General features: G+C 41.0%; 1 protein-coding gene across 3 annotated transcripts in view; it reads right to left on the reverse strand.

The window, feature by feature from the left end:
* Positions 1 to 1285: 1285 nt before the first annotated feature.
* ITGAM (integrin subunit alpha M) overlaps positions 1286 to 26082 on the reverse strand; it is a 55549-nt gene continuing 30752 nt past the window's right edge. The window contains exons 11-30 of one of the 3 annotated variants that reach the window (XM_038539734.1): positions 22851 to 22980; positions 22404 to 22546; positions 16101 to 16241; positions 15798 to 16007; positions 11483 to 11613; positions 11225 to 11388; positions 9198 to 9352; positions 8970 to 9101; positions 8718 to 8791; positions 8350 to 8491; positions 8136 to 8258; positions 6193 to 6272; positions 5807 to 5890; positions 5398 to 5473; positions 4590 to 4697; positions 4314 to 4397; positions 4071 to 4184; positions 3883 to 3984; positions 3535 to 3645; positions 1286 to 2867 (exon numbers count right to left, since the gene is read on the reverse strand). In XM_038539734.1, the coding sequence (XP_038395662.1) occupies positions 2796 to 2867; positions 3535 to 3645; positions 3883 to 3984; positions 4071 to 4184; positions 4314 to 4397; positions 4590 to 4697; positions 5398 to 5473; positions 5807 to 5890; positions 6193 to 6272; positions 8136 to 8258; positions 8350 to 8491; positions 8718 to 8791; positions 8970 to 9101; positions 9198 to 9352; positions 11225 to 11388; positions 11483 to 11613; positions 15798 to 16007; positions 16101 to 16241; positions 22404 to 22546; positions 22851 to 22980 (2376 nt within the window). In that variant the 3' untranslated portion in view covers positions 1286 to 2795. The remainder of the gene's footprint in view (positions 2868 to 3534; positions 3646 to 3882; positions 3985 to 4070; positions 4185 to 4313; positions 4398 to 4589; positions 4698 to 5397; positions 5474 to 5806; positions 5891 to 6192; positions 6273 to 8135; positions 8259 to 8349; positions 8492 to 8717; positions 8792 to 8969; positions 9102 to 9197; positions 9353 to 11224; positions 11389 to 11482; positions 11614 to 15797; positions 16008 to 16100; positions 16242 to 22403; positions 22547 to 22850; positions 22981 to 26082) is intronic. The other 2 variants (XM_038539735.1, XM_038539736.1) reach the window with 2 other exon arrangements.

Raw genomic sequence — 26082 nt, forward strand, 5'->3', positions numbered from 1 at the left:
CCCACAGGACCTTAACTGTTCATTCAAAGACAGGTCCCTGCAAATACAGAGGCCCCCTCCTTTCTTGGGTCAGTGAAGGACTTCCAGAGATATGAAGATCTTTTATTTTTCAACTTAAGGAAGTAGAAAAACATTTTTAACAGATTTTGAAGTCAGAAGAGGAAATTGTGTAGGATCATCTAAAGATGACATGTGCTGGCACCTCCAAGAATACAAAGGACCATTGTCTCATTAGTCACCCTTTAATGACATCATATCGCACTTTGAGTAAAATTGAAACCCCTCATTCTGGCCTACCAAGCACATATGCCCAAGCTCCTGCCCACTCTTCAGCCCCATCTATGTTGCCCTCTGACTGGAACATTCCTGCCCCTACTTGAGTCAGGGGTTGCCTCCCCTGGGGATACTTCCCACACCTTCCCAAGCAGAATAAGCCCTACATCCTTCCTATCATATGATGCTATCCTGGAACAGATATCCATCTAAGCTATGATTTTCTATATTTTGATCAGCCCCATGAAATTATCATTTTTGTATAAACATGTTGGCAATTTCATATGGTTCACCTAATATTATAACAGCTAAATAACAGCCACCGTCTCCCTACACCTCCCTTGTGCCTGCCCTGCTGCAGGGCAATTCCTCAAAAGCCATCAGGACATTAAAAGAGAAAAGCTTTAGAACCAGACAGAGCCAGATTTGAATCCCAGCTACATTCTAGTTCTATCTGTATGACCTCAGGCAATTGGGATGATCTCTCTAAGCCTCAGTTTTCTCATAAGAGAAATTCGGGTATTATTAAATGCAAGTGGTGGCTACTTAGCAGGATTGGTGTGAAAATTAGGATGCACATCAAGGCCAGAGTCCTGGTTACTGCACTGGCAAAAGTATGAGAGAATGGGCCCTGAGGGTGCTCCCCTGAGGAGGAAAGGCTACTAAAAACAGCTATCAAAATTTTATCTTTACACACCCTTGGTAGCAAGTGCTGCTGATGCCCTGCCTAGATCCCTTGTGGACCTTGCCAAGGGAACATAGGCTTATCTGTCAGACTTCCAACTAGCAGAACCTGTTATCTCTTTGGCCACCAGAACCCATTCTCTCCTCATTCAGGTGAGGCCAGAAGTGCCAGGGAATTAATGACTCCTCTCCCCACCAAGTGTGTCTGCCAATAACTGTGGAATTGGTGTATAGTTGACTCTTGAACAACATGGATGGGTTTGAACTGCACAGGTCCACTTATATATGGATTTTTTCAATAAATATACATAAAGTACTACAAATGTTATTTTTTCTTCCTTATGATTTTCTTAATAACATTTTCTTTAGCTTACTTTATTATAAGAACACATAATACAATACATATAACATGCAAATTAGATATTGACAGTTTATGTTATCAGTAAGGCTTAACAATTAAGTTCTGGGAGTCAAAAGTCACACATGGATATTCAACTGTGTGAGGAATCAGTGACCCTAAGCCCCACATTGTTCAAGGGTCAACTGTATACATACTCCAATTCCTTTTGTCTTCAAGAGGGACGATGTTGAGGTTTGCATTCTATCTCCCAGAACTCCCAATGGGTTTAGGCTTCAGGGGCTCACAGTGGTGTCTCTTGAAAATACACTCTTTACTGGATGACTTTCCTTCCCAGCTCACATCTCTCCCCTATTTATTGAGGTCATTCCTAAATAAACAAGAATTCTTTCATTCAAATTTGTATCTTGGGTTTGCTTCTGGGAGAACTCAAACTTCTGAGAATATATCCTATAAATTATTTTTACACATACACAAAATTGACATATATTCAATTTATTAATTCACCATTGTTTGTTATTGCTAGAGGTTGGAAATAATATATCAAAGGAAACCGGTTAAATACCTTATATCCACCCACACAATGAGATATTATGCAGCTCTAAATAACAGAATGAAAAAATACTTTATGTCTTGATATAAAATATCTGAGCTATATTAATGAATAAAGCAAGATCCAGAACAGCATAAATAATACCTGTTCCATTTGTGCAAAAAAGTTTGTGTGTATGTGTTTGCATATACCTAGAATCTTTGTGGCAGAGACCCCAAAACATAACCTTGACAGCCTCTTAGGAGGGATTTGAATGGCTGGGAACCAGAATGGAAGGGAAACTTCACCACACATGCTTGCACATCTTTTGATTTTTGTACTATGGACAGGTTTATCTCTCTAAAAAATAAAAGTAATATTAAAATAATAAGTAAATGCATAGATAAAGCGAGGTACACCATTGTCCATTGGACCTCTAGTATGGAATGGGTGGACAGGCTCCCGGTAACTGACCAGATCCTGGCTCTACCATAGTTCCTCCATATGGTCTCCATCCAGCTGCACAGGATCCTGTAGGTCTGTGTCCTCGCTCATGAAAGGAGGTCCCTCTTTCTTCAGCAAGAGCATTTTCCTTTATGTTCACTCACAAAAGCTGCCATCATCTCTCAGGAGGTAGGCCCAATGGCACCTTCACCCACAGACAAGGAGGCCCGAGCAATTCCGTTCTTCCTGAGAGGTTGTACTGAAAGCACTCATCCCCATGCAAGAGACATCTGAGCCAGCACACAACTCATGCACATGCTTATGCACACACGTGCATAAACATACACACACATGAATGGAAGTCCAAGCTGTTCTTTCCTGAATGAGACACTACCACCTCACTCTCCTAATCGATGAGTCTGTCCAACAGCCTGGGGACCTGTGTGTTGGTCTAACCAAAGTCCTACTTGCTGCAGGAGAGGCCATTCAATGGGGAAGGAGCTGTTATTGGGGCTGGGCAGCACTGGGACCAGCTTCACTCATCATGTCCTTGTACTGCCGCTTGAAGAAGCCGAGCTGTGGAGGCAAAGACAGAAGAGTAAGAGCCACTGAAGCCAGGGAAGTGGTGAAGGCCATGCCAACCAGGAGGGGAGCCAGAGGGACCAGGAAGCACAGAGGACAATGTGGCAGAGCATAAGAGTCCTGGGGAAAACAGGGCAGGGAAAGAGATGGCATTGATGTTAGAGCCAGGAAAGAAAGAAAGAAAGAGAGAAAGAGGAAAGAAAGAAAGAAAGAAAAAGAAAGAAAGAAAGAAAGAAAGAAAGAAAGAAAGAAAGAAAGAAAGAAAGAAAGAAAGGGAAAGGGGAGGGGGGAGGGAGGGAGGAGGAAGGAAGAAGGAAGAAGTACTTCCTGCCTCCTTCCTTCCTTCCTTCACTTCCTCTCCCATCCGCCCTCCCACCATCCCCTCCTCCCTCCCTCCTCCCTCCTACACACGTAAGACCCAGACCTGAAACAGAAGGAAAAGAAAAATTAATCCCTTTGTAGTGTCATTCTGTATCAGGGGCCATTCTAAGTGCACTGCCTTATTGGGTTAATACTCAGTTACCTTCACAAAAATGGTATTGATATTCTCCTTTTATAGCTGAAGAAACAGACTCTGTGACTTGGTGGGAGTCAAACCCAATAATGAGCTGCTGAGTAAGAACCAGCAAGGGAGAGGGAAGCAGAGAAGAAAAGGGGATACCTTGTACAGTCCAGCAGTGATGAGGGCCAGGAGCAGCAGGCCCCCCACCGTGCTACCCACTATAAGCGGAATAGGATTGTACACTTCATTTGGCTCCACTTTGGTTTCTGTCTGTGGCAGAGGGAGGAAGGGTACATCAGGGAAGATGACGAACTCCAGATTTCTGGGGGTTCCCCAGTCAGACCTTGTATACCCCTTGCACTCACAGAACCCAATGACTAACCCCTCTCTATGCCCTCATTCTCTCCTCTCCCTTCTCTATCTCTCTCTATCTCTTTACCCAGAGATCTCCACAAGCTCAGCCTCCCCTCCTCCCTCCAATAGTCCCTCTGGGTCAGAGAGAGATACCTGGGCCCTCAGAAATGCCTCCTGTCCTGGAAGCGGGGCAAACTTCGAATTATCAAACAAGACCTCTGCGGTGCTCACAACGTCAAGGTATTTTGCCGAAGTCTATGAGCGAGAAAGGATGAGAGCTAGACCCACAGGCCCCCTGAAGTATCGTGTCTATGCCCAACTGAGCCTTGGCTCTCACATACCTTGATATACCAGTCAAATGAGAGTTTGCCTTGGAGGGTGATATTGACTTTTTCCTGGGTGCCAAAGGACAGGATGTCACACTGGATTCTCTGGCAGACAGCAATAGAGCAGTTCTGGGGAAGGGAGAATGACTAAGCTGGATGCAGAAAATGCCCATGCACCCAGCCCACTCAGTTGACAGATAGTACTGAGCACCAAGGGAACAGTGCTGGGTCTGCACATGGTCCTAAGTTTATTCTCACCACAACTGGAGTCTTCTTAAGCTCCATCAGGAAGTCAGAGAGAAGGGGGGGCCTTTCCTCGGTGTGGCATGTTGTGGAGAGGTTCTAAGGAAAGAGAGACACGTGAGAAGAGAGGGAACTGAGGGCTTGTGGGTCCACCCTCATGGAAACTGAAATGACCTAGGTCCAGAAGGCTCCAAAATGGCTCCAAAACCCAACAGAGGAAACAGAGATTTTAGGAAAGACCAGGACTATGGTGGTAGGAATTGGGTCACTCCCAAACCCAACTAGACTTACCTGGGAAAAGGTGACCTGGGGATTGTCCCACACAGTCACCTGGTTCAGTTTGATAGGGATCCAGAAGACCACACTTATGGGGAGGCTCCTCTGCCCCAGGTTGTTAATCTGCACAGTGGGAGGAGAGTAGTGGATATAGAGCTCTGGCCTTTCTGTTCCCACCAACTAGAACAGCCTCCCCACTCCTGACAGCCCAGTACACCTAAATAAGCCCTCACAGACACAAGTAGCCTGCCTCTTAATGCTTTCTGGGAAGCAGAAGAGTGTAGGGGTTAAACACACATCTGAGAGCCAGACAGGCTGGTACTAGGGAGTGGCTCTTCCACTACTAGTGGTGAGACCATGACCATGTTCTGTTAACCTCTCTGAGCTTCAGTTGCTCCATCTGTGAACTAGAGATAATGATAGTTCCTCCTTCAAAGAGTCATTGTAGTGATAAAATGAGTTAATTATGTATGTGTGTTGAGAGACTCCTAACTCTGGAAAAAGAACAAGGGGTGGTAGAAAGGGAGGTGGGCGGGGGGTGGGGGTGACTAGGTGACAGGCACTGAGGCAGGCACTTGATGGGATGAGCACTGGGTGTTATTCTATATGTTGGCAAATTGAACACCAATAAAAAATAAAAAATAAAAATTATGTATGTGTGTGTGTGTGTGTGTGCATGCTTGTGTGTGTATAGGGTGAGAGTGAGCTTGAAACAGAGCCCAGTACATAGTAGGCATCCGATGCATATCTCCCATTATTATTTCCCATTATTGTATTCCCATCATATTGATTTCCCTCCCTGGCTTCCTTCTCAGCTACCCACCTCATAATAATGCTCTATAATGTGGCTAGTCTTCTCCGCAGCTGTGAAGTTGAGATATTTGGTGGAGCCCTCATGGCTGATGGAAGAAAGAAGAAAGTACAAGAGGTGTCAGGACATCAGAGGTGTCCTGGGAGGGGGTCTTGGGCTAAGTATGTTAGGGAGTAAACAGGCACATGGGTAATGCCAACCTGAGAGGGTGCCAGTGGGATGGAGTGCAAGAGGCCATGTGTGTCAGACACACAGGATATGCTAGCTTGGGTTGTGCACAGATGTACAATCATGTGCACACATACAAACACCCACAAATACACACCCATGCACACATGTGCTAGACACACACACACAAATACACAATGAGCCATGTCCAGCCCAGTGATAAAGGCAGAGCTAAAGCCCTAGAAGCCAGTACCTGGTGACTACCATGAAGACAGTGTATTTCACAGGCAGCTCCAGTTGGAATTCAGTTTTGTTGGTTCTAGTTGTGTTGTTATCACTAAAGGGAAACAGAGAGCTTTTCTGTATATCTTTTCCACTAAATTATAATCTCTTAAAGGGCAGGAACAACAGCTGTCCTGTCCATCTCTGTCCCACCAGCAGCACTGGGCACAATGCCTGGCATATGGTAGGTGCTCAGTTGGTATTTATGAATGAATGAATGAATGAATGAATGAGTAAATAAATAAATAAATAAATAAATAAATAAATAAGCTGAAAGGAGAACCATGGTTATAGGGCAGTGGTCCACACTGGGCAGGGGGTTGGGCCCTCAAAGTGGGGAAGCTGGACACAGCATACCTGGTCACATTGGCCTTGAGGAGTAGTTTGTTTCCAAAGGAAGCACCAGATGCCACACCAAATGTGATATTAAAAATGACCTGGAGTTAGAGAAAAAAGAGAGTGAAAAGAATAGAAGAAATAGGGCACCTGAGTGGCTCAATAGTTAAGCGTCTGCCTTCAGCTCAGGGCATGATCCCAGGGTCTTGGGATTGAGTTCAGCACTGGGCTCCCTGCTCAATGGGGAGTCTGCTTCTCCCTCTGCCCTTCCCTCCTGCTCATGGTCACTCTCTCTCCCATTCTCTCAAATAAATAAATAAATTCTTAAAAAAAAAAAAGAAGAAGAAACAGCGCAATATCTATCAACTAAAGAATGGATAAACCTCAGCAGTAAGAGTGAAATAAGTCAACCAGAGAAAGATAATTATCATATGGTTTCACTCATATATGGAATATAAGAAAAGGTGAAAGGCAATATAAGGGAAGGGGGGGAAAGTGAGCAGGGGAAAAAAATAGAGAGGAAGGCAAACCATTAGAGACTCCTAACTCTGAGAAACAAAGGGTTGCAGAAGGGGAGATAGGTGGGGGGGGGGATAAGGTAACTGGGTGATGGGCATTAAGGAGGGCATGTGATGAGATGAGCACTGGGTGTCATACTATATGCCAACATATAGTATTGGCAAATTGAATTTAAATAAAAAATAATAATAAATAAATAAAATTCAGCAGCAAAGAGAAATTAAATATTGATACATGCTGTAAATATGGATGATCCTTAAAAACATGATCACATACTATATAATCCCATTTATATGAAATGTCAAGAATAGATGAATCTAGATACAAAAAATAGATTAGTGGTTGCTTAGGGCTTGGAGAAATGAAAGAACTGGAGCTAAAGGCTAAAGAGAGCAAGGTTTTTTTCTTGAGGTAATAAAATATTCTAAAATCAATCATGTACAGATGCAATGAAACACCGGGACACCTGCACCCCGATGTTTCTAGCAGCAATGTCCACAATAGCCAAACTGTGGAAGGAGCCTCAGTGTCCATCGAAAGATGAATGGATAAAGAAGATGTGGTTTATGTATACAATGGAATATTACTCAGCCATTAGAAACGACAAATACCCACCATTTGCATCAACGTGGATGGAACTGGAGGGTATTATGCTGAGTGAAATAAGTCAATCGGAGGACAAACATTATATGGTCTCATTCATTTGGGGAATATAAAAAATAGTGAAAGGGAATAAAGGGGAAAGGAGAAAAAAATGCGTGGGAAATATCAGAAAGGGAGAGAGAACATGAAAGACTCCTAACTCTGGGAAACGAACTACGGGTGGTGGAAGGGGAGGTGGTGGGGGGTTTATTGAACACCAATAAAAATAAATTTATAAAAAAAATAATACTTATAAGAAGAATCTGGACCCAAAATAAGAAAGAAAATTAAAGTACATTGAAACTAATGAAAATTAAGAAATATATAAGAATGTACATAACAATTAAAAGTAAGCACTTAATAAAAAGAATTGAAGAAAATAAATGAAAAATAAAGAGAGAACAAAGTAAAAAAATTAATAAATAAAATCAATCACGGTGATGAATGGAAAACTCTGTGAACATACCAAAAGCCATTGAATTGTGTATCTGAAATGGGTGAATTGCATGGTATATGAATTATATCTCAATAAAAATTTTTTTTAAAAAGGAGCTTCTATTTTATTTTTTTGTAATAATAAATTTATTTTTTATTGGTGTTCAATTTGCCAACATATAGAATAACACCCAGTGCTCATCCTGTCAGTGCCCACCTCAGTGCCCACCACCCAGTCACCCCCACCACCTGCCCTCCTCCCCTTCCACCACACCCCTAGTTCATTTCCCAGAAGGAGCTTCTATTTAAAAAAAAAAAAAAAAAAGAATTCAGAAGAAAACAAAAGAGAAACAGAGAGACAGCCCAACCTCTGAGGAATTTGGGAAGATGGGATGGTTTATGCTGCAGCTGCTATACTTCCAGCCCTCAGGCCCATTAGTGGAATCGTCAGACTCACAAGTCAGGCGCCAACGTCGCCATGAGAGCTGCTTCTGGAAGACAAGGGGAACAGAGGTAGTGATGTCAACCACCTCCTGTGGGGACATGGAAAGCAAAGTCAAAGTCTGAGAAGGATTTGGCTACCTGGACCACTGACAGCCTCCGATAGGACAAGCCAGGTGGGTAGAAGAAGGTAACCTGAGTCCTGTAGGAGTCCTCACCCTCGTTTCTCACAGTCAGTGTCACATTGAAGTCTTGAGAACTGCCCACCACCAGGGCGTCTAGGCTGTGGAAAGAACAAGCCAGGCCATGAGATGCTGAGGGCTTCTATGTGGCAAGTCTGTCCTGGTAGGAAGGAGCTACCCTTGGAGAGAGAAGACAATGAATGGGGCAGCCACACAAACACCTCTGAAGGAGCTGCTCTGTGCCTAGCTCCCTCAGGGGTCAGGAGAAGAACAGAGTACCAGGTTGTGGTGCAGATTTTCAGGTAGCAGTGAGGAAAAGAAACTCACCCCATAAAACTGAAGGTGATGCTGAGGTCATCATGGCAGATGCTGTCATTGCCACAATTCTGCTCAAAGGGAAACTACAAAAAAAAAAAAAAAAGAATATGATGAAAGGAAAGGAAAGAATGAAATGATGTGAAATGAACCAATAAAATAAAATATTGAAATAAAATTATGTGAAATGAAATAAAATGTGCTTCATTGATTTGACCTCTGGGCCCTTCCATGCCCCTGCAGGATCCCAGCTTGAGGACTCACCAAAGCTGTGAAGAGTCTCTGAGCATCCACAGCCAGCACTGGCTGGAGGTTCTTGAATGAGGGCAAGGATGTCCCCACCAGAGAGTAGTTGAAGTGCAGGATGATGGGGGTCACTGAGTCCTCTACACAATACTGAGAGACAGTAGAGGTTTGAGGGTCTGCCTTCCTCAGCTACCCAAGCCCAACCCATGCCTGGAGGACCCAGGAGTGTGGCCAACCCTTGCTCACCACTAACAGCAGCTTTAGGGCTTCACATTCCTGATTCAGCTTCATGATCCTTGTCTGTCTGCGTGTGCTGTTCTTTGTCTCATCAAAGACAATTCGAGGATGTGAGACACTTGGTTCCAGAGTCAGGTCATATGTGACAACACTCTGAATCTCTCCTGAAGGGGCAGGGCCGCATAGTGATGAGGAGCCCAGCTTTGGAGTCAGACAAGCTATGAGTTTGAGGCCAGCTCTACTGTTTTCCAGCCATATGACTTTGGGCATCTTATCTGACTGACCTTTTTGAGTCTCCATTTCTTATTTTTAAATTGAGAATAATAACTATTCCTTCATACGGTGAAAATTAAATGAAATAGTGTCCATAAAGCACTTAATATAGTGCCTGCCACATAGTAAGTGCTCAATAAATGGTAGCTATTCTGTTACATACTAGAAAATTAAGTATATTTTCCTAGATGCTCTTATTTTTTTCTCTTCATCTTTGATCTTCAGTAGTTTGTGCCTTGCTATGGTACAATGTATGTTTTATACATTGGTAGAATATACTGTGGTCTGGTTTCCTTTATATTTATCCTGCTTTGATTTGGCAGAGAATCTTGATGTCTTTCATCAGTTTTAGAAACTGTGTACCACTATTTGGTTGCTTCTTTCTTATTCTCTCTCTCTCTTCATTTTGGAATTCCAATTACATGTTTATTAAATTTTTCACCATGTTCCATATGTCTCATGATTTTTCTCTGTATTTTTCATCCTTTTTCCTTTCTGTGTGTTAATCTAAATATTTTCAATTTATTTATGTCCCAGTTCACTAATTCTCTATCTGCTTCTAACCTACTATTAAGTGTATTTATTGAACTCTTAATTTCAGTGTATTTTTCAGTACTACATTTCCATTTCACCCTTTTTATGAATTCCAGTTCTTTTCTGAAGTTCTCCATCACTTCCTCTTTTTTCTTGAAGATATTAACTGAAGTTATTTTTTAAATTCCTAATAATGGGGATCCCTGGGTGGCGCAGCAGTTTGGCACCTGCCTTTGGCCCAGGGCGTGATCCTGGAGACCTGGGATCGAATCCCACGTCGGGCTCCCGGTGCATGGAACCTGCTTCTCCCTCTGCCTGTGTCTCTGCCTCTCTCTCTCTCTCTCTGTGTGTGTGACTATCATAAATAAATTTTTTTTAAATTTTTAAATAAATAAATTCCTAATAACTCTAATTTCTAAATCACCTATGAGTCTATTTATATTGTTTCTGTTGGTTGCTGGTCTGAATAAAAAGACCAAGTTGCTTACTGATGTCCCTGTCAAATTTCTGTTTTCCCAGCACTGGAGAGCTGAATTTCTGCTCAACTCTTTAGTTTCTATCATCTACTGAATTTCTTAGAGTATTGACCTAGACATACATGGCTTAGGAAGTCAGGCAACAACTTGAGAGGAATGTGTATGTAGGTTTTGGGGCACCTTCTATGCAATTCTCTATTTTCTAACACTTTGCGCTCAGTGTCTAGCCATGCTGGCTACCCCAAACTGACTCCTGTCTCCTCAGCCCAGTAAGGTTACTGCTATTAACCTAATTTTATTCCCTCCTCATTTCTCTCTAGTACTATCATTACTATTCCTCCACACCAAAAACAATGCTATTCTTCCAGAAAAAGAGATAAGGAAGAAGTCAAGTTAGTTGTAATAAAATGCATGTCTGAATGTTTTGGGAATTTGTGTTTAGCTTCGTCAACTCAACCTCCCCTTTAAATGAGTTATCTCTTGAGTTCTAAAAAAATCCTATTTAGTTTACAGGTGTGGGGCCATTGCTTCTCTGGAGAACGGAATGCCACATGCTCACTTTTCAGTGGGGTTTATTGGGCCTCTCCATCCAGCCAAAGAAGTGCCTACTCACTCCAGTCAAGCTTGGAAAAGGCTGTCAGAGCCTGTATGGAAGTTTGTTCTGAACTGCCAGAAGGCTGGGAAGACTAGGCTGGGCCACTCATCAATGTCTCTAGTCATTTAACCCCTTCAGACTTACCTACCCAGACTCACCTTCTCTTAGTCGGTCCCGTGTGTTCTTGCGGACACGGAGGCAAACTCTGACCTCTCCAGCAGTCTGGCCTCTCTCCACCTTTTCCTGACACACAAACACCTTCCTTGCCACTTCCTTGGGTATGAACTCCATGGTCACCTCAAGTCTCAACACAGGCTGAGATCTGTAGAGACACCAGAGGGCCATCAGGGGACTTCAGACAACAAAGCCACTCCTTAAAGGGAATATATTTGGTGTGCTCTAAAAGAAGTTCTCACCTGACCAGCAGCGCATGGCCGTGAGCCCCTATTGCCAGGTCCACTAGTCCATCCATTGTGAGGTCCTGGCCCCCACTCAGTGACTGACCAAAATACTGGAGCTTGGGGGAGATCTGGGAGGCTTCGATTCGCTGAGGGTAAAAAATAAGAGAGAAAGGGAGTGGGGAAGAATAGGAAGTGTGTAACTCAGTTGCCCAGAATGATGCAAGGACAGATTGTCTGGGCTCCACTCAAGTCTCTTTTCCTACAACTTCTCAAGGAATTAGGGCAACTATTCAGCTTTAGACCATAGCCTTGAGATGACACCCAAAGTTTCCATCAATTACCTAAGTTTTCAGAAAAAAAAAAAAAAACAGTTCTACAGGAAAGAAGTGACATAGCATGCTATTTGACTAGGTGAATATCATTTACATGTTCAAGATAATACAAACACTAAATATTGATCTTACCAAAATTCTCATATAAATATAAGGAGTAGGGCAAGAGGGTGAAAGGTCCGAGGGGGCAAGCTCTCTGAAAGAGAGCTCAGTCCTCACCTCCCATAATGGGAAGTCAATGGTAAAGCAATAATCAAGAAGCAGCAAAATAATCATGTCATTGGAGTATGGAGAATTATTTTCACACAATCAAGTATGGAGAATTATTGAAAAAGTTGCAAGAATGTTCCCTCGAGAGAAGAGATAATGAAGAAGAAGTCACAGTGTGAGTGTGGTGATTGTTATATTTCATAATTATACTTTAAGAATAATTTTGACTCTTTAATATGTGTGCAAGTATAACACTGTAAGAACAAACAAAAAACAAATAAATTAAAAAGAAATTTTAAAAGTGATTTTGTTATGTACTTAATGCCACTGAATTGTATACCTAAAAGTGGTTAAGATAATGAATTTTATGTCGTGCATATTTTATCACAAATTTTCTTAAAAATCACTTTGTTGGGGCGCCTGGGTGGCTCAGTGGTTAAGCGTCTGCCTTTGGCTCAGGTCATGATCCCAGGGTCCTGGAATCAAGTCCCATATCAGATTCCCTGCAGGGAGCCTGCTTCTCCCTCTGCGTATGTCTCTGCCTCTCTCTGTGTGTCTCTCAAGAATAAATAAGTAAGATCTTTTTTAAAAAATGACTTTATCAATTAAAAGGAAGGATGTGAAAACATGAGCTGCTGGGAATGTGCTATACCTTAATCTAGCTGGTGCTTACTTGGCTCCACAGGTATGTGAAAATTCATCACTTAAGATTTGTGTATTCACCAAATGTACATTATACCTCAAAATTTTTGAGAAAAATTTATGGTACTCTGTTGGGAGGAAGTTTTGTTTTGCAATTAGACATAATATAAAATTAAGTAGTTGGGAGACACTGACCACTCTCATCCCTGATCATAGAGAAAAAGCAAGTAAAAAATACAAACACTAGAACAGGATAGGATAGTAGAACAGTAGAAAAGAACAGTATGTCCTTTTTGCATTATTTTAAGTTTTGGGTCTGGAGTGTATGTGTGTGTGGGTCTGTGTGTGTGTGTATACATAAAAAGCATACTCCCATTTCCCTGTTTTCCTTTGCAGGATGAGTTATGATGCAAATAAGAGCAGAAAACTAGGGTTTTCACTGCGTACTTTAGATTGATAAATTCATATAGCATGTCAAGCTTTTGTAATAACATAAAGTAAAACCAGAGCCTTCACATCCCATTTACAGAGAAGCAACAGGTTTCAGTGAAAGAGGCCTAATTATTTTTTTAAGATTTATTTATTTATTTATGATAGACATAGAGAGAGAGGCAGAGACACAGGAGGAGTGAGAAGCAGGCTCCATGCCGGGAGCCCGACCCAGGACTCGATCCCAGACTCCAGGATCGCGCCCTGGGCCAAAGGCAGGCGCCAAACCGTGAGCCACTCAGGGATTCCCGAAAGAGGCCTAGTTATAATATTCACACAATAGTGGAAAGAAGCTCCATGATGCAGAAAGAAATAAGACAGTGGTTCTTAGCTCTGGCAGCAACTAACAAGTGTCTTTAAAATACCAGAGTGGGTGTTGTATGTAAGTGATGAATCACTGAGTTCTACTCCTGAAACCAATATTGCATTATATGCTAACTCAATAGAATTTAAATAAAAGGACTGAGTGAGGGGCACTGAGGGGGGCACTTGATGGGATGAGCACTGAGTGTTATACTGTATGTTGGCAAATCGAACTCCAATAAAAAAAATACCAAAAAATAAAATAAATTAAAAATTTTTAAGAAAAAAACTAATAAAGATATAAAATTTTAATAAATTAATAAGTCTAGTAAATCAATAAAACACTGGAGCCTACATGGTATACTATTTATATGAAGTTCTAGAATGGGCAAAACTAATCTATGGTGGAAAATAATCAGAACAAGGATTTCCTCTGGACCAGAGTGAGGTCAGAAATTGACTGGATAGGGGCAGGAGGAAACTTTCTGGAATAGTAATTATGTTCTATAGTTTGATAGGAGTGTGGGTTACACAGGTGTATGCATTTGTCAAAATCATTGAATGGCAAAGGATATGTGCATTTCCTGTCTATAAATGCTATCTTAAATACAATGGTAAGCAAATATTGAATTCCAATTAGTGATATACACACTGAAGTAGTTGGGGCATAATAACTGACTTTGGGATGCATTAAAAAATAAAAAATTTCTACCCATGATGGATGGGTAAAAATAGGACGAACAAAAGGATGGATCTGTGATAACAAATCTAGTCAAATGTTCATTGTAGATTCTAAATGGTAAGTATATGGGTGTTCATTGTACAATTTCTTCAACTTTACTGTAAATTTGAAATTTTTCTAAATAAAATGCTGGAAACTACTGATAGCTGGGGCACCAACCCCAGACCAATTAAATTGGAACCCTTACTAGCAGCCTAAGCATCTGTGTTTTTTAAAACCTTCAAGTGATTTCATTGTGTTGGTAGGATTGAGCCTCTGGCATGAGGCACTTGTCAGGAACAATGTGGGGGCAGAGAGAAAAAAGACATAAGAAAAATGGGCCTTTCCAACTTGGGCCCAACAGAATGGCTCCTGCAAAGAAGGGTAGCAAAAGGAGAAGGGCCGTTCTGCCAGAGAATACACCATCAACATTCACAAACTATCCATGGAGTGGGTTTCAAGAAGCGTGCCCCTTAGGCACTCAAAGAGATCCAGAAATTTGCCATCAAAGAGATGGGAACTCCAGATGTGCACATTGACACCAGGCTCAACAAAGCTGTCTGGGCCAAAGGAATAAGGAATGTTCCATATCGTATCCACGTGAGGTTGTCCAGAAAACGTAACGAGGATGAAGATTTACCAAACAAGCTCTACACGCTGGTTACCTACATACCTGTCACCACTTTCAAAAATCAACAGACTGTTAAGGTGGATGAGAACTAATCGCTGATTGTCAAATAAAGGTATAAAACTGAAAAAAAAAAAGACATAAGAAAGATGGGAGGCTGGAAAAAAGCTAGAGCCCCAAGTGGGAAAGACCAGATGGCTTCAGCTAGCAGTGGTAGGAGAGAACCCGACTGTGGGAGTCCCTCTGAACAGTGGACTCCATCTAGCAGGTAACAGGGAGGCATTTCAGAAAGGAGACTATCTGTGGTGACCAAGATTTCAAGTGACCAACACAATGGACTACATAATTTGCATGATCCAGACCCCAAAAAATGCAGAACACTTGTTGAAAAATTATGAATTTCAAGGAGCAAGAGCAGGGCATTAAACCAAGTGCAAGTCCTACTTTCAGCACTAAAACCAGGACAGATCTGAGCAAATCAGGACTATCAGTCATTCTACCAAGACTGACTGAGATTCATTTTTTTAAAAAGGTTTTATTTATCTATTCATGAGAGACACAGAGAGAGGGGCAGAGACACAGGCAGAGGGAGAAGCAATCTCCATGCAGGAACCCTATGTGGGACTCGATCCTGGGTCTCCAGGATCAGGCCCTGAGCTGAAGGCAGATGCTTAACTGCTGAGCCACACAGGTGTCCTGACTAACTGAGATTCAGAAGAAAGAAATGCCTACCTCCCGACACTTCCAGCTGGCCATTTACCACCTCTGAGCCTTAAACTTTTCATCTTTATTTTTTTTTAATTTTTTATCTTTAAAGTAGGGGTTATGACGCTCTATGCATCTTCTATAGTTGTGGTAAGAATTTCTACTAAGTGTGTTATTTCCTTTGAAGGTTCTGAAAAGTAGTACTGGGAAAACTGATCTGGCAGCTGTGGGGATGTTGAATTAGAAAGGGACAATCACAAAAAGGCTACTGTCATGACGGGGACAGTTACCCAACCTCACCTGGCTGTGGGAGGGGCTGATGCCTGGTCCTGAGATTCCATGAAATAGGTAGACAGCACCTCGGTTCTCCTGCTCTCCTGGCGCTCCGATGGCCACGTCTGTCAGCTTGTCCCCATTCACATCCCCCAGCGCTGTCAGGGCCGCCCCAAAACGGCCCCAGGGGTGGCCCTGCTCCCCACGGAGGATGACCTCACACTGCCACTTAGCCCTCTGCAGGACAAAACCAGCATCAGGTCCCAACCCAACCAATTCCCCCACCCCATACCCAGGCCCCACTCAGCCCAGGCTCCAATAGTCACTCACCCCCCGAGGCAAGGGACACACAGACACTTGGCCTCCCCTTGACTGCTCGTAGTAATGGGGGGCCCCAATGAGGACCAAGTCAGAGCTGCCATCTCTATCCATGTCTACTGAGCAGAGGGAGGCCCCAAAGTAGGAGCCAATCTGAAAGAGATGAGTCTGGGATCAATCTCTTGCCACCAAAAGCAAAGTGTAAATGTTTTCTTCCTGTGAGGAAAGATTATACCGGCTGGGGAAAGCACTTGGGAGCAGATGTGATCTTCTGCATGCTTCAAATTCTCATTTGAATGTACTGCCAGCTGGAGGAAAATATTATGGAGTTGATGGGCAGTGGCTGAGGATCTACCCACATTCGTGTTCCAGGGAGATGCTTAATATAGCAAAGAAGAAGTTAAATTTGAAAACTACACAGAAAAGCCTGGAAGAGCATACAGAATAAGTTTGCAATATATTGTAAGTCTTTAGGGAGGTAAAAAATTCAAAGTTGGCAGTCTGGCCAACAAGGAATTGACTGGCTTATATTAAAAATAACTGTTGCTACAGAAATTTTTTTTGCATCTATTGAGAGATACTGTCTACCTCTTAAAATAATTTTTAAAATATGTTCCCAAAAAACGAAAATATGTTCAATGTCCACATGTAGAATTCATCCACAGGACTCATCCGTTTAGTCATTCATTCATTCATTCATTCATTCAGCCAACAAGAGTTTGCTATTTGCTGAGCATAAGGCTGGGTAGTGGAAACACAGCGCCTTCCAGTGCTCTCCATGGAGCAAGGTGGAGCAGAGGGAAATAGTAACAAACAGGGAGATGTATTTAGCAATTTCAAATTGTGGCAAGATCTAGGAAGGAAAAGTGCAGATGTCAAAACATGACTCACTGGATCTGACTTCTGCCCCCACACACCATTGAAGGAGGCCTCACTTGCTGCCCAAAAAAAGCATTTAAGCTTTAACCTAAAGTCAGTAGGATTTTTTGTCTTTACGTCAAGTTGATCAGGGTATAGTTTACATACAATAAAACTCAGCTTTTTTAGTACAGTTTTTTAAGTTTTAACAACCACATTAAGTCATGTAACCACCACCGATGATCAAGATATAAAAGTTTCATCACTCCCAAAATATTCCCTCATGCCCTGGCTGTAATCGATCTCTTCATATGACCCCTGGCAACTTCTGATCTGTTTTATATCTCTACAGTTTTGCCTTTTCTAGAATGTCATATAAATGGAATTATATAGTATGTAGCCTTTCACGTCTGGCTCCTTTCACCTAGAATAATGCATTTAAGATTAGGTTAGGTTGTTGTGTATATAAGTAGTCCAGTCCTTTTTATTTCCAGTATTTCTGACATTCCATTGTATGGATATACCATAGATTGTCTATTCATTCCCCAGAGGGATCCTTGGATTGTTTTTAATTTTTGGCAATTGTGAATAGAGATACTAGAAACTTTCACACACAGGTTTTCATACGAACATGTTTTTACTTCTCCGAAGTAAATACCTAGAAGCGAGATTGCTGGTATGCTAATTATATATTGAACTGTATAACAAATTGACAAACTGTTTCCAAAGTAGGCATGCCATTTTTCACTCAGACAGCAGCGTATGAGAGTTTTAGTTGTTGCTCATCCTTGTCAGTACTTGATATTGCCAGTTTATTTCCTTGTTAATCATTCTAATATCTGTGTAGCAGTATCTCATAGTGGTTTTAATTTGCCTTTCCTTAATGATTAATGGCATAGAGGATGTTTTCATGTACTCATTTGCTATCCATGTATCTTCTTAAGTGAAGTGTCTGTTAAATATTTAGCTTACTTCTTCATTGAACTGTTTGATTTCTTATTGTTGAGTTTTTGAGAATCCTTTATATATTTTGGATATAAGTCCTTTGTCATCCACATAATTTAAAAAAGAAGGAAAATTTGCAAATATTTTTTCCAATCTGTAGTTTGTCTGTTCATTCTCTTAATATGTCTTTCATAAAGCAGAAACTTTTCATTTTGATGAAGTCCTATTTATCAGTTTTTCCTTTATGGACCTGCTTTTAATGTTACAGCTAAGAACTCTTTGCCTAATACAAGGTCACAGAGATTTTCTCCTATGTTTTCTTCCACAAGTATTATATTTTAGATTTTACGTTTAGCTCCATGATCTACTTTGAGTTAATCTTGATATGGTATAAGATATTGGTAGAGGTTTTGTTTTGTTTTTTACTGTGGATGTCTGATTGTTCCATTGAAGTCTCCATCAAAATGTCTTTGTGCCTTTATTTAAAATCAATTGACTATGTGTGTGTCTGTTCCAGACCTACTCTGTTCCACTGATCTTCATGTCTATCCTTCTGCCAATGTCACACTGTCCTGATTATTTTAACTTTCCAGTAAGTCTTAAAATCAGGCAGTGTATGAATTCTCCACTAAATACTTAATAGTATTTATTGAACTTCTTTCTAAAACTGTTTTGCATATGCTACTTTCTTTGATTTTCCATATAAATCTAAGCATCAACTTCAATTCTACAAAATAAATGTCTGGGATTTTGACTGGGATTGTGTTGAATATATAGATCAGCTGGGGAGAATTGACATCTTAACAATAGTCTTCCAGTCTATGAACACACTATACCTCTCAATTTGTTTAGGGCTTTGATTTCTTTCATTGATGTTTCATAGCCTTTAGCATACAGAAATCATACACATTTTTTAAATTTATATCTAAGTATTTCATCATCTTTGGTGCTACTGTAAATGGCACTTTTTTCTCTTTTTTTCTCCTTTCTTCCTTTTTTAATTTTTATTTAAATTAAATTTAGTTAACATGTAGTATATTATTAGTTTCAGAGATAGAATTTAGTGATTCACCAATTGCATATGACACCCAGGGCTCATTACATCAAGTGACCTCCTTAACACCCATCACCCAATTCCCCCATCATCCCAACCACCTTGCCTCCAGCAACCTTCAGTTTGTTCCTTATAGTTAAGAGTCTCTTATGGTTTGCCTCCCTCTCTGTTTTTATCGTATTTTATTCTTCCTTCCATTTGCCTATGTTCATCTGTTTCGTTTCTTAAATTCCACATATGAGTGAAATCACATGGTATTTGACTTTCTCTGACTGACTTATTTCACTTAATATAAAACCCTCTAGTTCTACCCATGTCGTTACAAATGGCAAGATTTCATTCTTTTTGATGGCTGAGTAATTTTTCAATATTTAATTGGCTTTAATTTTTTTTTAAATCCAGAAAAGTAAAAAAAAAAAATCACTGCCAAATCTAAGGTTACAAAAATTCACCTATGTCCTTCTAAGAGGTTTATAGCTTTATTTCTCACATTTGGATTTTTTATCTATTTTGAGTTAATTTTTGTATATTGTGAGCTAGGGTATATCCAGTTGTCCCAGCACCATTTGTTGAAAGATTATTTTTCCCCATTGAATGAACTTGGTACCTTGTCAAAAATCAATTGATTACAGATGTATAGGTTTATTTCTGGACTCTCAGTTCTGTTCCATTTACCTGTAGGCCTATCCTTATGTTGGTACCACACTGTCTTAATTACTGTAGATTGGTAATAAACTTTGAAATTGGAAATTCTTCTTTTTCAAGATTATTTTGGCTATTCTTTGTCCCATGCATTTCCATTTGAACTTTAGAATCAGCTTATCCATTTCTCAACACTATTGAACAAGACTTGCATTCCTGGGATAAACAATACTTGGTCATACATAATATCCTATTTATAGATTTAAATTTTCATTAAAAATTGGTTTGTAGTCAACAAAGGATTTTAAACTGAAGATTTATATAAACAGTTTCTCATTTAGAAAGTTCACCCTCCCTCTATGGATTAGATGGAGGCAAAATGAGAGTATGGGAGACCAGCAAGACTACAGTGAGGGCTACAGAAAGATGGTGATGGCCTGGACCAGGCTGATTTCAATAGAAATGGAGGGAGTGGATAGATTTGAGATGAAACTGTTTCCTACTCTTCTTCCCAGTGTACTCACCCACACTCCCCCCATCCCGATACACACGCTCTGAACTCTGCCTCATGGTCTCTCCCTTGTTTGGCCCTTTATTTCCCCATTCTTCACGTCTCTAGTTCTTCCACCTTAACTGTCACTTTCTCCAGGAAACCTTCCCTAATGCCCTTGTGTGGGTGCCCTTCCCATTTGCTTTCATAACACCCAGACTGTCCCAGTTTAAGTATTTTTCATTCTTGATTATGATTTGTATGTATAATACCTGTGTGTGAGAAAGGAGTTCACCAGCTAACTTTCTCCATGTGATCCTGGACCACACACACAAAAAAGAGAAGTAGCATCATGTCCACGCTTGACTTCCTGGAATTCCCCTACACATTCCCCCCACCTCATACCTGGTATGTATCAGGCACTGATGCCATCAACAGTCAATATGTGTTGATAAAATCTATGAAAAGTCTGTTTGAAGAATTTGAGTAATGGGAAAGAATTATGATAAGATGTTCAAGTATCAGAATTAACTGTTTTCAACTCTTTGAGGAACCTCCACACAGTTTTCCAGAGTGGCTGCACCAGTTCACATTTCCACCAACAGTGTAAGAGGGTTCCCTTTTCTCTGCATCCTCTCCAACATTTGTGGTTTCCTGCCTTGTTAATTTTCCCCATTCTCACTGGTGTGAGGTGGTATCTCATTGTGGTTTTGATTTGTATTTCCCTGATGGCAAGTGATGCAGAGCATTTTCTCATGTGCATGTTGGCCATGTCTATGTCTTCCTCTGTGAGATTTCTCTTCATGTCTTTTGCCCATTTCATGATTGGATTGTTGGTTTCTTTGGTGCCCTACGACCCAGCAATTGCACTGTTGGGGATTTACCCCAAAGATTCAGATGCAATGAAACGCTGGGACACCTGCACCCCGATGTTTATAGCAGCAATGTCCACAATAGCCAAACTGTGGAAGGAGCCTCGGTGTCCATCAAAAGATGAATGGATAAAGAAGATGTGTTTATGTATACAAAGGAATATTACTCAGCCATTAGAAACGACAAATACCCACCATTTGCTTCAACGTGGATGGAACTGGAGGGTATTATGCTAAGTGAAGTAAGTCAATTGGAGAAGGACAAACATTATATGTTCTCATTCATTTGGGGAATATAAATAATAGTGAAAGGGAATATAAGGGAAGGGAGAAGAAATGTGTGGGAAATATCAGAAAGGGAGACAGAACATAAAGACTCCTAACTCTGGGAAACGAACTAGGGGTGGTGGAAGGGGAGGAGGGCGGGGGGTGGGGGTGACTGGGTGACGGGCACTGAGGGGGGCACTTGACGGGATGAGCACTGGGTGTTATTCTGTATGTTGGTAAATTGAACACCAATAAAAAATAAATTTATTAAAAAAAAGAATTAACTGTTTTCAGCCACATATGATGCATTAATTGCTGGTCAAAGTGAACCAGTGATGGAAATTAAAGGAATACACACAGAACTACAGGTACAATATTATGGGTGCAGTACTATTTCAGGAATTTGCAAGAATAATTTGAACTAGAAATTTTTGCCTCTCATACCACATAAAATGCTCCACATAAGATGAAACCACACCTCTTTTGCAGGGGTGATATCCAAAAACTTGAACTACTGGGACTGCTCGGGCACTGACCAAGGGCTTAGCTGGAGTAGGTCTGAAAGCTCCCCTCAGGTGCCCTGTCTGACTTCATAGTTGCTGGATCATGGGGAAGTTCAAAGAGTAGTGGGGAAGGAGCCAGAATGTGGGGGTGAGAGAAGAGGGAAAGCTGCTATTGACAGGCAGATATGGAATTATTTCAATATTTTAATAATTAATATGGTTATACTGGTTAAATACCAGCTCTGTGTAAAGGGAGACTCATACAGAGTTCTGTACAAGTCAAGTATCATTATTTATTGTTGTTAGAAAAGTGAGGGGGCACCTGGATAAGCATCCAACTCTGATATCAGCTCAGATCAAGATATCAGGGTCGTGAGATCAAGCCCTGTATTGGGCTCCATGCTGAGCATGGAGCCTGATTAAGAGTCTCTCTCTCTCTCTCTCTCTCTCTCTTTCTCCCTCTGCCCCTGCCCCCACAACCCTCTCACACACTCTCTCTCTCTAAAAAAAGAAAAGTGAGGACACAAATACAAAGCTTATTCTGTGATTTCCCAGCTCAAAGCCCTCTGAAAGCTCCTTTTACAAAATTCTGACTCACATGGCACTTGGTGATGCCCATCCAGGAATCTCAGCCCCCAGAATATCTCTGTTTGTGCATTTATGCTCCACATGCTCTGCACTTACCTGGCTGCCCTTGATAATAGCGTTGGTCTCCCAGGTACCAGCATTCTCTTTGAACATCACCACCATGCCAGTGTGCCGATATCGAGGTGCCCCAAGAACCAGATTTTGTACCCTGCTCCTCAGGATGACTTCAGCAGCATAACCTGAAGATGGTGATCTGAGAAGGTAAGTGTTTTCCTTCACAGACTCTGCCCCCTCTGACAGACCTATCCCTTGAGTAGGGACAATGCAGTAGCCCCATGCTTAGTAGGTTGGGATATCTGGATATCTGGATATCTTAGTAGGTTGGGATATATTTCCCCTTGTTGACATAATTAAATTGAAATTTTGAAATTTCTGTCTTTAAAGTTATTCCAAGGGCCCACAAAATATCCAATGAAATCTATGCTAGTTGAGTTATGCCATACCCTGACCCCTTCTTAGAGTTACTCTGCCCTTTCTACTCACCCAAGTAAGCATCATTCATGTCTGAATCTACCCTGGTCATGTTGATGAAGGTGAATTTATCCTTTGATGCATGAAGAAAGGCTCCTCCAGCCCAGTCAAAGCTCCCCACAGCACCTAGCAAGAGACCATTCTGGGAAACAGAGTAGAACAAGATTGAGCAACCTGCAGCTTCAGTACAATCCTTATCAAAATTCCAATAGCATTTTTCACAGAAATAGAACAAACAATCCTAAAATTTATATGGAGCCACAAAAGATCCCAAATAGCCAAAGCAATTTCGAGAAAGAAGAACAAAGCTAGAGGCATCATGCTTCCTGATTTCAAACTAGATTGCAAAACTACAGTAATCAAAACAGTATGGTATTGACATAAAAGCAGACACACAAATCAATACAGTAGGATATATAGAGAGCCCAGAAATAAACCCATATTTACATAATCAATTAATTTACAACAAAGGAGTCAAAAATATAGAATGGGGAAAGGCAGTATCTCAATAAATAGGATTGGGAAAACTGGAAAGCCACAGGCAAAAGAATGAAACTGATCCACTGTCTCACATCGCTCACAAAAATGGATTCAACACTTGAATATAAGACTAGAAACCATAAAGCTCCAAGAATAAAACATAGATGATAAGAATTTGACATGATCCTAAGCAATGATTTTTCAAATTTGACACCAAAAGCAAAGGCAACAAAAGCAAAAGTAAATAAGTAGGACCGGGCAGCCCTGATGGTGCAGTGGCTTAGCGCCGCCTGCAGCCCAGGGTGTGATCCTGGAGATCCTGGATCGAGTCCCACGTCAGGCTCTCCGCATGGAGCCTGTTTCTCCCTCTGCCTGTTTCTCTGCCTCTCTCTCTCTCTCTCTCTCTCTCTCTGTCTCTATGAATAAATAAATAAAATCTTTTAAAATAAATAAATAAATAAATAAATAAATAAATAAATCAAGTAGGACTACATCAAACTAAAAGGCTTCTGCACAGCAAAGAAACCATCAACAAAATGAAAAGGCAACCTACAGAAGGGGAGAAAGAATTGGTAAATCATTTATCTGATAAGGGGTTAATATACAAAATATATACAAATGTATCTGTATAAATGCAAATATATAGGAATCCTTACTCCTACAATTCAATGACAAAAGAAATCTGATTTTAAAATGGGCAGAAGGCCTTTCTTTCAGCCAGAACCACCATCTTTCAGTAATTCACCAAAATGACCAACGCAAAGGGAAAGAGGAGGGGTACCCGCTATATGTTCTCTAGGCCTTTTAGAAAACATGGAGGTGTTCCTTTGGCCACATACATGCAAATCTATAAGAAAGGTGATATTGTAGACATCAAGGGAAGGCACTGTTCAAAAAGGAATGCCCCACAAATGTTACCATGGCAAAACTGGAGGAGTCTACAATGTTACTCAGCATGCTGTTGGCATTGTTGTAAACAAACAAGTTAAGGGCAAGATTCTTGCCAAGAGAATTAATGTCCACATTGAGCATATTAAACTCCCAAAGAGCCGAGATAGCTTCCTAAAGCATGTGAAGAAAATGATCAGAAAAAGAAGGAAGCCAAAGAGAAAGGTACTTGGGTCCAACTGAAGTGCCAGCCTGCCCCACCCAGAGAAGCACACTTTGTGAGAACCAATGGAAAGGAGCCTGAACTGCTGCAACCCATTCCCTATGAATTCATGGCATGATAAATGTAAAGAAAATAAAAGACCTCAGGATTGTAAAAAATAAATAAAATAAAATAAAATAAAATAAAATAAAATAAAATAAAAATGGTCAGAAGGGCAGCCCAGGTGGCTCAGTGGTTTAGTGTAGCCTTCAGCCCGGAGTGTGGTCCTGGAGACTCGGGATCGCGAGTCCCGTATAGGGTTCCCTGCGTGGAGCCTGCTTCTCCCTCTGCCTGTGTCTCTGAGTCTCTCTCTCTCTCTCTCTCTCTCTGTCTCTGTCTCTCATGAATAAATAAATAAAATCTTTTTTAAAAAGTGAGCAGAAGATCTAAATAGACATATTTCCAAAAAAGACATGCAGATGGCCAAGAGATACATAAAACAGTGCTCAGCATCACTAGTCATCAGAGAAATGCAAATCAAAATCATGATGAGATGTCACCTCACACCTGTTAGATTGGTTTTCACCAAAAAGAAAAGAAATAACAAGTATTAGATGGGAAACAACACATGTTGGCAAGGATGCAGAGAAAGAAGAACCCTCTTACACTGTAGGTGGGAATGTGAACTGGTGTAGCCTCTTTGGAAAACAGTATGGAGATTCCTCAAAAATTAAAAAAAAAAAAAAACTACCCTACAACCCATCGATTGCACTACTAGGCCTTTACCCAAAGGATACAAACACAGTGCAGTCAAAGGAGCGCATGCACTTCAATGCTTATAGCAGCATTATCTACAATAATCAAATTATGGAAATAATGAACTATGAATGGATAAAGAAGGTGAGATAGATAGATGATAGATAGATAGATAGATAGATAGATAGATAGATAGATAGATAATCGGATCTTAGCCAGCCATCAAATATAATGAGATCTTGCCATTTGCAACATGGATGGAGCTAGAGTATATTATATTGAGCAAAATAAGTCAGTCAGAGAAAGACAAATACCATATGATTTCACTCATATGTGGAATTTAAGAAACAAAACAGATGAACATAGAAGGGGGAAAAACAGAGAGGGAAGCAAACCATAAGAGAGTCTTAACTATAGAGAACAACCTGAGGGTTGATGAAGGGAGGTGGGCAGGGAATGGGCTAAATGGATGATGAGTATTAAGGAGGGCACTTGTGATGACCACTGGGTATTATATGTAAGTGATGAATCACTCAATTCTATACCTGAAACCAATATGTTATCATATATGTTAACTAACTAGAATTTAAGCAAAAAGATGAAATAAGGGGATTCCCAGGTGGCTCAGCAGTTTGGAGCCTGCCTTCGGCCCAGGGTGTGATCCTGGAGTCCTGGGATCAAGTCCCACATCGGGCTCCCTGCATGGAGCCTGCTTCTCCCTCTGCCTGTGTCTCTGCCTCTCTCTCTCTGTGTGTCTCTCATGAATAAATAAATAAAATCTTTTTTTTAAAGTTGAAATAATAAAGAAACAAAACAGATATGTGAAACAAAGAAGCAAACCATAAAACAGACTCTTAACTGAAGGTTGCTGGATGGGAGGTGGGCAGGGGATGGGTTAAATGAGTGATGGGTATTAAG

The sequence above is a fragment of the Canis lupus genome, chromosome 6 (assembly GCF_011100685.1).
Source record: "Canis lupus familiaris isolate Mischka breed German Shepherd chromosome 6, alternate assembly UU_Cfam_GSD_1.0, whole genome shotgun sequence".
Classification (NCBI taxonomy): domain Eukaryota; kingdom Metazoa; phylum Chordata; class Mammalia; order Carnivora; family Canidae; genus Canis; species Canis lupus.